Source organism: Pipistrellus kuhlii, unplaced genomic scaffold (genome assembly GCF_014108245.1).
Source record: "Pipistrellus kuhlii isolate mPipKuh1 unplaced genomic scaffold, mPipKuh1.p scaffold_m20_p_5, whole genome shotgun sequence".
NCBI classification, from domain to species: Eukaryota; Metazoa; Chordata; class Mammalia; order Chiroptera; family Vespertilionidae; genus Pipistrellus; species Pipistrellus kuhlii.
In genome coordinates, this window is record NW_023425551.1 from 56,609,167 (window position 1) to 56,624,778 (window position 15,612).

The following is a 15,612-nucleotide window of genomic DNA, read 5'->3' on the forward strand; positions in this document are numbered from 1 at the left end:
GGTTGTGGGATCAATTCCCAGTGGGGGGCATGCAGAAGGCAGCCAATCCATGAATCTCTTTCATTATTGATGTCTCTCTCTCTCTCTCTCTCTCTCTCTCTCTCTCTCTCTCTCTCTCTCTCTCTCTCTCTCCCTCCCCCCCCCCCCCCCCCCCCCCCCCCTCTCTTTTTCATCCTCTCTCTCTCTAAAAATCAATGAACACATATTAAAAAACACAGACAAAAATTCTTTACCTTTTGACCAGTTAAGCCTGGAGCTCCACGGAAACCATTTTCACCCTAAAGGAAATACACAGAATAAATGCTATTAACTATAAAAAACAAAAACAAAAACAGAGTATAGAACTTTTTGCAGCTTTTAATAGCTAGCTCTAATGCTGCAAGGAAAGGTAGCCTAATTCTGAATGTCAGTCACATGCGGGGGCTTTCCTTCTATCCCTTACCTCACAAATCCAGGACCAGTGCTTCCTTTTTAAAAACAGGAAAATGGGGGCTCTGAGAGGTTCACTTACAACTGATGGCATTAGCCGAGATTTGAACCACGTTTTCTGTAGCCCATGTTTTCCCACAGCTATTCAGTATCCCTTATTTCATTTTCTCTCTTTCAAACTTCTAGGCATAATATTAAAGTCTGACATAGACTGCCTAAGGGCCAGACACGGTTCTCACAACAAACCAATTATTGATATATTAGATAGATACTATTATTATGTCCACATATTATAGATGATTACACAATTAATAGGAGCTAGAACTGAGATTTGAACCCATATACTTCAGCTTTGTGTACCTAATCACCACCCTATACTCTCTCATGACAAAGATTTAATTCTGGCTTGTAAATGACCTCTTGCCTATCTATCTGTCTATCTATATATTTCCTCTCTCTCTCTCTCTCTCTCTCTCTCTCTCTCTCTCTCTCTCTCTCTCTCTCTCTCTCTCATCTATCTATCTGCATATATATATATGCAGTATATATATTTACTTTCTTGCTTATCTCTTGATTGCCTTTGGATCTTTTTTTAATTCATATCCAATCTCATTTTACTTAAAACAATTACTTGGGAGAACTTTTTGTTCCTCCCATTCATCTTGCCCCTGTCTTGGGTAAAAAGGTTTCCAGCAGATGCCTATCAGTTTCCATTACTGGAATTCATGGATCATCTCTCTGAGTCTGGCTTGTAAACAATACACCAGCTAGAAGGAGGTACTCCTGGGAGGATCCACATGTTCTTGATAGAAGCTTAGGAATTTAGTTGCTAATAGGAATTGACTTTGGCTCCTGAGATTCAGGTTTAGACAGCTCAAAATAAATGAACAATTTCACTGACTTGTCATATTTCTAGCAAACATGTATAATGAATTTACAAGGAAACAGGTTTTTTTTTAAGTATTTAGATATAATTTCTTAGAATTCCTGAAATAAAATTTGAACATATGAAGAAAAATATTGCATCTTAAAACTTTAAAATAGCAATAACATTTTTTCCTAAATCTAAATAGGTCTTTACTCTCATTAATTAATTCATTTTGGAAAGTTTCAATCATTTGCACCAGAAGTGTACCGCTATACATAGATACACATATTACTTTAAAGACTAAGGCTTTTTTTTTTTTTTTTAATATCAGGTTGAATTATCTTAGTGTTCTACCGTATATACTAAACACTAAAGGCAACACTTTGTTGCTAATGTAATTATCTGTTGGAGTAACAATCCTATATTTTAAAAATATAACATGCAAATGGTCGTTACACCGTGAAGCATAATGACCGACCACATAACAACCAGATCATGGATCAGCAGGAGGGAGGGCAGAGAGCTACAGAAGAGGGCAGGGAAGCAAGCTACCGGAGGGGGGATTGCAGAGGGAGCTACAGGGCAGCAGCAGGAGAGCTACTGGAGGGCAGCAGTGCGCTACTGGAGCATGGATTCGTGCGCAGGGCTACTAGTCTATAATAATAAAAGCTAATTGGGGGGTGGGAGAGGAGAAACCATTGTAATAATCTGAACAATAAAGATTTATTTAAAAAATTAAATAAAATAAAAAGTAAATATTTACACTACATGCAACCTAAAAAAATAAAATAAAAGCCAATTAGGCCGGACGACCTTCTGGACCCATCTGGGGCTGTGAGGGAAGGCAGGGTTGTGGGTGCCTGCTGATGGCCGGAAGGAAGGAAGAACGGTCCCGGATAGTCAGAGGGAAGCAGGTGCCAGCAGGCGGGGGAAGGAAGACCTACTCTTTCACGAATTTCATGCATTGGGCCTCTAGTAAAATACAATGTGCTTAATCTGTGCAATAAATATATTTGTATTATTAAAATTTTTGTTGGACTTCTAGACCTCAGGGATCACACAATATATTAGGAACTTCCAATTTCACTTGGTCAAGAAATGGTAAGAGCACATTAAGTATATGATGCCAGGGAACAGTCTGTAGAAATTAAGCATCTGTTGCTCATCAGAGAAATATGTCCACTTGTCCATAAAGAGCAGAATTATTTTCATCTGTTGGTCCAATATAATGTTTTATATCATATTACAAGTTACACAAGATAATAAGATATGGCATGTAACCCAGTAACAGACACTGATACAGTATACACTGCCAAAAATACTTTCTGGAGAGAGAAAAAAAGTAGTGACAGTATCTCCTCTTTTTCTTTGCTCACAGCAAACTCCTATGTACCATATGCTCTGAGTACTCACACCTAACGTCCCACTTCTGACATATGTCAGGTTAGGGTTACACCCAGACCTGATAACTGGGTACCAAAAATCTCTAAAACTGTGATGTATAGCATGTTTTTTAATAGACACCAGCTACCAGCTAGGGTTGTTTTTAACCAGCTATAGTTGGCCCTAGCTGGTTTTGCTTAGAGCATTGGCCTGCAGACTGAAAGGTTCTGAGTTAAATTTTAGTCAAGGGCACATGCTCAGGTTTCTGGCTCAATTCCCAGCAGTAGGCAGCTGATCAATAATTCTACCTTATGTTTCTATCTCTCAATTCCCAGCAGTAGGCAGCTGATCAATAATTCTCCCTCATGTTTCTATCTCTCTTGCCCTCTCTCTTTCTCTCTGAAATCCATAAAAATACTTTTTTTTTGTTTGAATTAAAATGTGTTTTCCTATGGCCAGTGTTATTTGATTTTAGTTCTTTCTTGACTAGACATTTGTCTTATAAACATAATTCTAAACTCCAAGATAACCCAATGAACACTTGGGGACATTTACTCTCATAAGAAATAAGTCAGTTTCACATTTCACAACATGTGGAAGGTTTGAGATAGTTTAGATAGATTTTTGAAGTTTAAAGTTTGCAACGTGGGTATTCAGAAACTTTGGTCTTCTTTTCCTCCTTACTGATTACCTTTTATTTTCTCATTGATTTTTGAGAGAGAGAGAGAGAGAGAGAGAGAGAGAGAGAGAGAGAGAGAGAGAGAGAGAGAGAGAGAGAGAGAGAGAATATCATCCATGTGAGAGAAAAACATCCATCATCCTCCTTCCATATGCACCCAGACCAGAGATTGAACCCACAACCTAAGTATGTCCCCTGACTGGGACTCAAACCTGAAACCTTTTGGTGTACAGGATATCACTCCAACCAACTGAGCTACACTGGCCAGGGCCTTACTGATTTTTCTTGAAATTAGCAGAAATGTCCTACTAGAATCTTTTGTAATCATTTAAAATATTTTGTCATTTTCTATGTCCAAAAAAAGAGACTTATTAAGTAGCCTAAAAACTAAAGAAGAAAACAGTCTTTGAGAACAAAATTTTGTTTAACAGATGAATGGACAATGATGTTTCTGCCTGGACTTTATTTGAAACCTAATTGATGTCAACAGAATGAGCCCCTCTTCATGCTCACTCCGAAGTGCAATTTCAAAGCACCAGTACCCCATGCAATTTGGGGCCAAATTTAATTCCATCTATCCAATAAATGCCTGTCGACAATGACTGGATGGGCAGATGTTAGCTCTTTTTCCTGAACTCTAGTTTCCCCTCCTTCATCCCAATCTCAGAGCAAGAAAGAAATATGAAGCTTTTCCTTTAGCTTCCAATCAATGTTTTAGCCCGTTATTGGAAGAAAGTTATAATACAATCAATATTTACTAGAGCAACCATAAGTTTCAAAACTTGCTACTGAGGCATTTGTTTTCTGCTATGGGTTTTCCACCAAAGGGTGGTGCACCTTTCTTGTTACAAAATCAAGCTATTGATGGGCAAATGAATGAATCTGAGCAGTATAAAGTGGGGCAAATTCTACCACTGCTGCTGATAGCACTGTGCCATGTTATTATTGTAGCACATAGTATGTCTTCAGCTTCATGTAACAATCAAGAGCACCCTTTCCAGAATTCCAAGTAACCTCTGTGGGTGCTGTTCACCTGAAATTAATACCAGAAAAGTGTTGAATGGAAAAAAGAAAAAAGTAGCTTCTTTGAGAGGATTTTGGGGAAAAATTAGATATGATTTAGGGCCAGCTGAGGGCTTTCTGAAAAACTGATTGAAATATTTCATTTTTACTTCCTTTTCATCACTGCCCCTGTCCCTGAAGTAATCACAGCTAGCCATAAAAGATAAAGTATTAGTTTTCCTGACTTACTTAACATTGGAATTAATGTCTTTTCTTATTATGCAGGAAATACATGTTGTCTAAAGGGCACTTAATAAGGAATCACACTCTCCAGGGCTATGGTTTGTAAACCTAGTTCCAATGAGACCAAGCAAAGAAAGATAAAGTAAGTAAACAAAAATTTGTTAATAACTAAATCTAAGCCCAGAAAATAAAAAGTTATATACTAAAACATGTATTTTTTCTTTAGTTAGGCATTCAGCCTTAGGTTAAAAATTCTGAGATCCTATTATAACACTGTTTCCATATTTAAAATTTAATTTAACCTATTATTTCATTTAAAGCTTGTTTTGGGGGAACATAATCTTCTGTATGAATTTAGTGTACACTTAGAAATATATCAATATTTTCCCACTAGTTCATATTTATTAAGAGAAAATTTACTTAAATTGAATGTTGAATGCAATAGCTAGAAGAAACATCTGAAGTAGCATGCCAAAATTCTGGCATAAAAACCAATAAAAAAAAGTGGCTAAAAATAAATCTGCTTTTGTGTATTAACTTGACCTCTTCATTTCTAACTATAGTCCTGCTTTATTCAAGATGTAATCTTAGGAAATTGAATTTTTATATGGTCCTTAAATTGTTGGAACTCAAATATTTCAGGAAATAGAATATAAAGCACTTTTTTTTCACCCAAATATCTCATCAATCTTAGTCCTTATTTCAAGGAGTATTTTTTTCTTCTATTTTTTTCTTCATATTTCCAAGAAATATATTTTCAAGTTAAAAAATACATATACTGCATAAAGTTTTAAACTTTAAACTTCTTAAATTATATATATATGTTGGACCTTTAATGCAGCTAACACATGGAGTTGTGTTATCACATTAATACTCAGAAAAATAAAAATTTAAAACATTCTTACTCATAAAATGGGCTGGTGTCCTCTCTTCATTTCAAAGAAGAGGGCACCAGCCCACCAAAGAATGTATGGTCACCGCCTGTCTTAATCATAGTAAAGTGAACATGGAAAGTTAGTAAATAGCAATTGAATTCAACATCTATTTCAAAATCTACTGACCTAAGTGTATATGCATGTGTGTACACAAAATTATATGCAGATGCACATACCTAGAAAACAAGCTGGATGGGTGTTCTTAATTATAGGAACAAGTACAAATTCATACATTTATATTAACCACTTTCACCAAAGAATCTGTTGAGATACTGAATCTACTGAAAGTTAATTAAAGTCAGGCACTTTTGCTGTTTAAATTGCACTGTCAAGAACAAACAAAAGAATTTAGGTGAGGCCGAAACCGGTTTGGCTCAGTGGATAGAGCGTCGGCCTGTGGACTGAAGGGTCCTGGGTTCGATTCGGATCAAGGGCATGTACCTGGGTTGCGGGCACGTCCCCAGTAGGGGGAGTGCAAGAGGCAGCTGATTGATGACTCTCTCTCATCGATGTGTCTAACTCTCTATTTCTTTCTTCCTCTCTGTAAAAAAATCAATAAAATATATATATATATTTTTAAAAAGGAATTCTAGGTGAGGATACTGAAACAATGTTTTCTGAACCCAAATTAACTTTCCCAGATTTCTGCCCATTTGTCTTATTTCACACAGAAAAAAATATCTTATGGGTCTTATACATGATATCCCTTTGTTTCCTGTCAAGCCTTCTGCTCAGTCCAGTTATTGATCAAATGATAGTTTGGATTCCCTTAATATTATGATCACTATTCTCTAGGTAAACACTGGTTAGCCAATATGTCTTTTAAAATGCGGTGCTCAGACCCAGAAGGTGTGGCTCAGTGGCTGAGCACTGACCCAGTAACCAAGAGGTTATGGGTTCAATTCCTAGTCAGGGCACATGCCAGGTTGTAAATTCAATCCCCAAAAGTGGGTGTGCAGGAGGCAGCCGATCAATTATGTTTCTCTCTCCCTTCCTCTCTAAAAAAAAAAAAAAAATCAATGAAAACATATGAAAAATTAAATGTGGCACTCAGAATTCAGTGTATCATTCCAGAAATGGTCCCTCATACTCATAATAGAGAGCAGGACTGTTACACACAGACATACACACACATACACACACCCACACACACACACCCCTAGTTCTGAATACTATATTGTCTCTATTAATACAACTTACTTTTTTAATGCTAATTTGCATATGTATTATGAAAGTTATAGTCAACTACAACCATTAAGTTTTCCTTTCAAAGACAAAGGTTTTACAATCTTTTATCAAATCAACTGAATACAAATTATACTAACTTATTTCAATTTAAAAATATTGAAGTGGTTTAGAGAAGTAAGCATTTCAAGTCAGGGAATTGAGCCTTGACCAATGCTGTAGAGCCCATTACAATACCTGGGCTTGTGTGTAATTGTGGTGATTTTCTTAAAGTGAATCTATCAAGAACAAGTGTTTGGGCTCTTCACTTTGTTGTGAAGCTAATTGTGAGGCAGGTTTTAAGTAAAGTTGAAACTTCACAAAGGTACTAGGGAAACCGAAGTATAGAAATTGAAGTCTAAATTAAGTATTGTAACAAGTGAAAGATGATTTAAGATATGAAGAGGACAGTGTCACTGGTAAGCTCCTAATTGAGGAAAGCGAGATACTGGTAACTGCAACTATTTCCTGTCCCAAGTATTCCTCGTGATGAGTAATTTATAGTTCTACTTCTCTGCTTCATATCAATTACTTCTACTGGAGCTTAAATGAACTAAAGTCATTGGTTAATTATCTTTAGCCCTGAAGTAAATGGTTGTTAAGATATGGAGAAATAACATTCCTTAGCACTGTTGTCAGAGACAGGAGATTTTCAAACCAAGTTTGGGAAAAAGAAAAGAGCAAGATAACTTGAACATTTATGCTTGAGAGAGAATAGAGAGCATAGTTCCTCCAAGAGAAAATGGGAAGCAAGTTCCATATCTATACACACTTCTATTTCATGCTAGGAAACAGTCTCTATGAGCTTTGCTAGGTAGGTAAGATAGTCTCCTGCCCTCCTATTTCCTCAAAGTATGCTTTTGTAGAAAATACAGAAAGCTTGCACAGAGACATCTCTGCCATCTGGGCTTTTTCCAATATCCTCCCAGGAGGGTTTTCTAACAATCATCTTCTATTTCTGAACAACATAACGAATATATGTCTGGAACCAATCAGGTGCTATATGTTGGGCCAGGTGTTGGGGTTCCAGGGGGAAAGAGATACCAAGTCCTTGTTCTTTGGGAGTTAATCCTGGGGACAAAGGCACAAACTCTATTGATAATGTAAATGAAGTACCATGTGAGCTAAGTGAAAAGATTGTTAAATCTGCCTGGTGACCAGGGATAATTCATGAAAAAGATGCAATTTGTCTTGAACGTTGAGTTTAGTCATCAGTGAAGACACCGTGAATTGTCTGTGATCACCCCCTCAAATCTTCTATCTACAATTCCATTCAGCACCTTACACTGGCCTAGTTGTCCCTGACTTGGCTGGCTATAGACTGTTTTAAGGAAACCCTAATATCTGAAATTTTCTATGTCTATAAAATACCAGTTACCTTTAAATTCACTGTAGCTCAGCAGTCAACGCCAAGAATGAAATGAGTAGCTGCTAATCTATGCAGAGAAACAGAGTGTGTGATATCTTTTTTATGGAAATATTTTACTATTTATGTCCTCAATTCTCATAGTGCATTAAACCAAATAGGAGCATTAGCAGCCGAGGTTCTTGAAATCTGGCTAACTGTTTAGCAAATAGAAGTCAAGTGCCTGGGTGCCAGATCCACTGCATGTGTTGAGCTTGTCATCCATCTGTTGTGCTCTCTGCCAACTGTTCCACTTGGGGTGCGAGTGGAAGGCATTAGGAAGGAATAAGAAACCATTAAGAAATGAAATCAACTGCAGAGTGAGCAAGTTTCTTTTTCTTTTCCTGTCCTTCTATTACCTCTGTCCTTCTCATGTTTCTGCTTATTTTAGTGCCCTATTGTATCAATATACTACCCACAGATAAGACAATTAAATGAGACCTTCTCCATGTAAAGGCAGTAATTTTTCACTGTTAATCCAAGCTATCCTTCTTGTGACTATATTAAGTAAAGTTAACAAGTCCCTTAACAAAACTGTTTTCTTATTACTTACCATGGCTCAAATGCAACTATTTAATTTTCAAAATGTTTTCTATTTCTGGGTTCTTTAAAATACTCAGAAAAGGACTTTTCATGAAAATATATTTTACCCTAAGAGTTCTATCTTTATTCACATGGAATTTGTTAATTATGCCAGTTATCTCAAACTGCTCTCAGATTCCCCAAACCATCTAGAAGTCCTCCCATTTTGTCTCCTCACATCTCAGAATAGGGCTCTACCAACATCTAATGCATCCCATTGGCTTGGTTCTTCTCTTGTCTTGGAATGGTTTGTCTTCCAGGGTGGTACCTTGGTGGGATAAACTGCACAGCTGATGACTGCATATTAAAGTTTTTTATTTTAAAACTCAAAAACAAACAACAACATTGTTTTCTTTGTGGTCATTTTTTCCTTTGATTATTGGTACAATAAAAAAGTTCAATCTTTTGTGCAGAATTGACTATACCTTCATTCATTTCAGAATATTCTGAAAGACAGAAATATACAGATGATTCTCTATTTAACTGGCATTTTCTCTAACATGGAGCTCATGCTTGTTTTTAAACCTTGACAATCTCATAGGAAGGAAACAGCTCAATGTTACAATAAAGTTAGGTTGTCACATATAAATAAGTAATTCAACTTTCTTTTTTATCTTGGAAAGGACAATGAAATTAATTATATTTCTGAATTTCAATGGGAAATTGGGTGAAGTGATGTAATAGAGAGAGACAGCCAAATAAACTTTTAAAATTCTCTAGGTTTTTTTTTCCAATAAACATCTCTAAGTTTCTGCGTCTCTGAGGCATTAATGCTACATCTGGACCAGGGCTGTTGTGGAGTTCATTATAATTCACAGCAGCTATGGGTCTTGTATGCGCTTTCATAAACTGCAAACCATCTGCCTTTATTTCTAGAAGCTGTAGTCTTCTCATAAAATGTCTTTTTAAGAGAAAATCAAGATTCAAAGATCACAGTCATTTCATTTTCCAACAGAAAAGAAATAAACAGCCAGAGAACAATGGGTCTGTCCAATTCAATCTCACTCACCTGCAAAGACTGAGGCCTTAAGAGTTTATGGTGGAGGAAAAAAAAAAAGAGAAGAAGAAAAAAGCAACAACCCATCATACAATGCACCTCATAATGAGGACAGTGAGCTGACTATTTTTAAGATAAGCACTTTTAAGCACTTTGGCAATCTCTCTTCATGTTCTCAGATATACCTCTTAAGTGCCCTTAATGCATATGCCTTTTTACCTCTGGAAATTTGTGTGTGTGTGCGTGTGTGTGTGTGTGTGTGTGTGTGTGTTTAATTTGGACACCTACTTTTCAGTGGTGTGTTAGCAGGAAGGTTGTATAGATCAGGTTAGAATGCAAGTTTGTATGAGGTGATGGGTATCATAAATATAAAACAGCATAATTAAATTCCACAGTTCATCATCTTCAAAGTCTCCATGACTCCCTATTCCATAAATTGATTTCATAATAAGTACAGTGTTGGTTAGTAAACTATTTTTCTCCCAGGCCTCAGAAGAAAAATGCTGCCTCAGTAAACTAATATTTAGTTCAGGGACTTTACTTTTTTAAAAAAATATTGCTATCACCTAATACACTTCAAGGTGTAGGTTTACTTTAGAATAATGGGACTCATATAGAGATCACTTAATTTATTACTTCATTACATTGGAAGTAAGTACAGCTAATATTCAAATTCTATTCTGCACTGCTCAGAATATGTCTCACTCCATTATTATAAATCAGTTTGTTAGTTTAAATATTAAACCTTCAAAAACAGAGGACTTGCCCTGGCTGGGTTGTTCAGTTGGTTGGAGCATCATCCCAAACAACAAAAGGCTTCAGGTTTGATCCCCAGTCAGGGGACGTACAGGAGGCAACCGATGGATGTTTCTCTCTCGCATTGATGCTTCTCTCTCTTCCTTCCTCTCTCTCTCTAAAAATCAATAAAACCATATCATCGGGTGAGGATAAACTGAAAAATAAATAAATAAATAAATAAATAAATAAATAAATAAAGGACTTCACTTTGAAAATAGTACACCAGAGGTATACATGGAGGTATATATGTTCTTGCTCCAAGAAAGGTTTTTACTTTATATTTTAATAGAACTCTTAAGCATCTTTATTTATTAGTAAAAGAACACCAAGAATCACAAATGCGGAAAAGCAGAATCAAAGTGAAGCTTGGGATGCTGTATGAGTACTCTGGGAGATGCATTAAACCAACAGTGGGAGATACAGCTCTGAGGATACATAGTACTTTAAGAACTAATGAATTTTCCTCGGAAACTTGCTTAGAAAAAATCCATCAAATCAATTTCATCATAAAACAATAAAAGTATTTTATGCCAAGTGTAAGTGCTCATATTTACAACTTTAATTAAAAGTTTTTGAAATTTTATTTATTTATTTATTTTAAATATATATTTTGTTGATTTTTTACAGAGAGGAAGAGAGAGGGATAGAGAGTTAGAAACATCGATGAGAGAGAATCATTGATCAGCTGCCTCTTGCACACCCCCTACTGGGGATGTGCCTGCAACCAAGGTACATGCCCTTGATTAGAATCGAACCTGGGACCTTTCAGTCTGCAGGTCGATGCTCCATCCGCTGAGCCAAACCGGTTTTGGCAAAATTTTTGAAATTTTAGAAAACAGTCTATTTAGGTCCCCTTTGCCCATTTTTAAAATTGATTATATTCTTTTGTTAAGTCATATGAGTTCTAATTAACCTCTTATCAGATATATCATTGGCAAATATGGTCTCTCATACAGTGGGCTCCCTTTTCATTTTGTTGACGGTTTCTTTTGCTGTGCAGAAGCTTTTTATTTTGATGTACTCCCATTTTTTTTTTCTCTTTTGTTTCCCTTACCCTAGGAGATGTATCAAACACATTGCTATGAGAGATGTCAGAGAAAGACAAGTATCACATAATTCTCTCAAATGTGGAATCTAATAAACAAAATAAACTGATCAACAAAATATATCCAGAGACATAGAAGCATGGAATAGACTGATGAATCTCAGAGGGGAGGAGTGGTAAGAAGAGATTAATCAAAGAATTTATATGCATATATTCATAAACCTTGGATACAAACAACAGTGCAGTGAAGGCCTGGGGCAGAGGGAGGGTGATGGGGGAGCATGGAATCAATGGGGAAAGAAAAAGGGAATATCTTTAATACTTTCAACAATAAAAAGATATTTTAAAAATAAAATAAAATTTAAAATTTTTGAAAATTTTTAAAAATTTTGACATATCTTTATTGGAGTCAATTATTTATACCATATTAACCATACCCTCACATAATATAGTAACTTTCTTGTTATTTTTATTTTGTATATATTCATTAAAATTATTTTAAATAAATGGTAACCTGGGAATTATGGAAGTAAAAACAAAAATATTCCTGAAGTGATATTTCTTCACTTGTGAGTGTAATGTCCCTTTAACACCTAAGTGAAGTGACAAGTTAGAAGCAGGTATGGCACCACCAGAGGCTGTATCTTAGGAGAGGATATGGTCAAAGTCTCAGCGATTCTACAGACACTGGGAGGGTCGAAAAAGATGCATGAAACCAGGATCCCAGGGCCAAGTGGAGCCTGATGCTATGTTTGGCGCCATGGGAAGCTGCATGAATTCTCTAATGGTCTGTGAGGCCCTTACAAACAACTCAAGTAAAATAGACCCAAATAAAACTGCTTTGGAAAAAAAGAAGAAAACTGCTTGAGGAAACATGAGAGAGTGTTTGCCAGGATAATCTCTGTTGATTTTAGAACACCATAGATACAGCTTTTCTTATCACATTAACATTTAAGTTCCTTGGAGACAGAGTCTTCACACAGATACTAAATCCCATTGATTTTGTGAGTCTCACTCTATGACTATTTTGACCAAATGGGCCCCAAGAGCTGACACTTCTATTCCCATAATCACTAGGTTCAACCAGTTTATCAGTAGCTGGTATATTCCTTTATATTCACTGAAGTTTTATGTTAAGTAGAGTGCAGGATGAATCATCACAGAAAATTCTTCCTACAAATTTAGAATTCTGGGAAAAGAAGCAAAATCTTGAATCCTGAGTAGCGTTTGTCTCTGCAACATCATGTCTTACTCCATTTCCTTCCTGCTGCCTCAAATATTCTCTTTCCTAAGAAACTATTTATTTTATTTCTTGTTAATCTGCACCTGAGGATACCATTTCCATTGATTTTTAGAGACTGTAAGGGAGAGAAGGTACGTGTGTGTGTGTGTGTGTGTGTGTGTGTGAGAGAGAGAGAGAGAGAGAGAGAGAGAGAGAGAGAGAAACATTGATATGAGAGAAACATATTGATTTGTTGCCCCTTACATTCACCCCAACAAGGGCATGGATGGGACCTACAACCCTTCTGTTTGAGGGCTGATGTTCTAACTACTGAATCCCAACAGCCAGGGCAGAAACTATATTTTTTTAACAGAGAATTTCTTAACTTAATTACTTAACCTTCTAGCCTGTTACTGACTTGCTCTCCTGGATGCCCTTTGATTGAGATTGAGTTGATCAACTTTTACTGATTGAACCTGTTGATTACTTAATTTAGTTCTCATTCTGAATCCAATCTGCTGATGGTACCTCTCAGGAGTTGAAAGCTTTGTCCCAGCCAATCAATAGCAGTTTATACCTGGTTTCCCCAAATAGGAACCAGGAAAAGTCATTTTGGAGCACTGAAATTAATGGCATTTTATACTAATCTTAGTAAATTTTGTTCAAAAGTATTCTAGGGGAATTTTATTCTGCTTTCCCATAATCCACTGTGTAAACTTATATAAAGCTTACGTTACAAAAAGAAGTAAAGAAGTTCAATAATATATTTTATAGTTTAAGTACTCCAGTGATTCTGTATTTGGCTTTGTTGAGAGAGAGAGAGGGAGAGAGAGAGCGAGAGAGAGAGATCCCACATGTATTCAAATGATTTTTTTAAAAATCCGATTTCTATGATATATTTTAGAAAGAGATCGGTGGAATGAGAGGATAAAACAAATTTGGATTGGGGCAATCTCTTAAGGAATTAAGGGAAGTACTGGGAGTAGTATTCTCTAGGAGAAAATGCATTTTGAAGGAATTCGTCCATCTTAAACATGTATTTAAAGGAACTTTTATTCCATGATGAAGAGAAATGTCACTAACAAGCTTAAGCAAGAGGCTAGCAGCACAAATAAATATTAACTTGTATCAAGTATGCATCATTGTTCAACACAATTTGTTGGATTTCACAGAGTCTAACAGTTACACTACTATAAGAGTAAAATAATTTGCATATCAGGCTGAGTAATTTCTAAAAGAAAAGAAGCAGCATCAATCAAGCAGTCAGATATCAGACACATTAAAGAAGAATTAAAAAAAAAAATCTGGATGTGGGATATAAAACTAAAACTCATAGGCCAGTGGTCGGCAAACTCATTAGTCAACAGAGCCAAATATCAACAGTACAAACGACTGAAATTTCTTTTGAGAGCTGAAAACCAACTTCTGTGTATGGGCCACGAAGTCTCAATCACACTCTGTGTGCACGCGTGCCCGCATGTGGTATTTTGTGGAAGAGCCACGTTCAAGGGATCAAAGAGCCAAATGTGGCTCGTGAGCCACAGTTTGCTGACCACTGTCACTGACAAAGACAACACTATGGCGGTTAGCAGAGGGAAGGGCAGTGGAGGGTAGTAAAGGGTAAATGGGGATAAATATACAATGATGAAAGGTGATTTGACTTTGGGTGTGGGGGGCACATAATGCAATATACAGGTCAGGTATCATAGAAATGTGCACTTGAAACCTATATGACCTTATCATGAACCTATATGAACCAATGTCACCCCAATAAATTTAACAACAAAAAAAAAAAGAACAATATTTATCAAACTATTACAAAATCCGAATGGTAGTTTCTGAACCTTCTACCACTTCAACTGTAGTTACTACTGTGACAGCTTCAGGTTAATAACCACCAGGGCCATGGCCTTCTAGATAATGAGTCACAGGAAGGTATGGTGCTCTCAGAATAATGGCCAGTGCTCTAGAGCAGGCAGGGGCCCACAACTTTTCTGCAAAGGGCCTGACAGTAAACATTTTAGGCATTGTGGGCCATACGATCTCTGCCACAATGACCTAATGTTGCTATGTAGCATAAAAGCAGACTTTTTATAATATGCAAACACTGAATATGGCTGGGTTATAGTGAAACAATTAGAAAATTATACAGCAGTTTGTGGCTGCTCGCTGCAGGGACACAGTGTGTCCCTGACTTCCAGACTTGTTCTATATACGTCCCCTTCCTATCTGATTCAACCGTATAAAACAGCCACAAAGTTTAATCAAGTAGCAAATCAACATACCCTTTCCCCAGGAATTCCAGGAGCACCAAATTCACCTTTAATACCAACTGCACCCTAAAATATAGAATTGCTCATTAGGAGGTTTTTTCAAAGGTGTATTAACTGCTAATCTTGTTGAAGAGAATCTACAACTTCTTAGATGAGTTGCTTTTGCTTGTCCCAAAGTCTGTTCCCTAAGTTCCTTCCTCTTATTGTCCTCAAGTTATTAAACTATATAGTTTATAATTAATGTTCAAACTATTAATAATGAATAAATATCAAAGTGCTAATCAAAACTAAACTCTGAGTTAACCCAATCTCTGGGTTAACAAATTAGACTATTCAGAATAGAAACTTCCAGGTAGTGAAATTAGAGGGTGGAGTAGTAGAAATTTTTTTACTATAGAGTCAAGTAAATAAACTTAATAAATTTTAAATTAATTTGATTTTCTCTAAAAATATATTAGCAAAACAATCATTTCATAAAGCCTACACTTTGGGTAATTAACTGGAAATGTAAAAGATAATACAAAAAT

General features: G+C 36.3%; 1 protein-coding gene across 1 annotated transcript in view; it reads right to left on the reverse strand.

Moving 5' to 3' along the window:
• Window positions 1-15,612, reverse strand: part of COL19A1 (collagen type XIX alpha 1 chain) — a 250,774-nt gene that overhangs the window by 189,318 nt on the left and 45,844 nt on the right. Inside the window, exons 9-10 of the mRNA XM_036414901.1 lie at window positions 15,098-15,151; window positions 234-278 (exon numbers count right to left, since the gene is read on the reverse strand). Coding sequence (XP_036270794.1) covers window positions 234-278; window positions 15,098-15,151 — 99 coding nt within the window. The remainder of the gene's footprint in view (window positions 1-233; window positions 279-15,097; window positions 15,152-15,612) is intronic.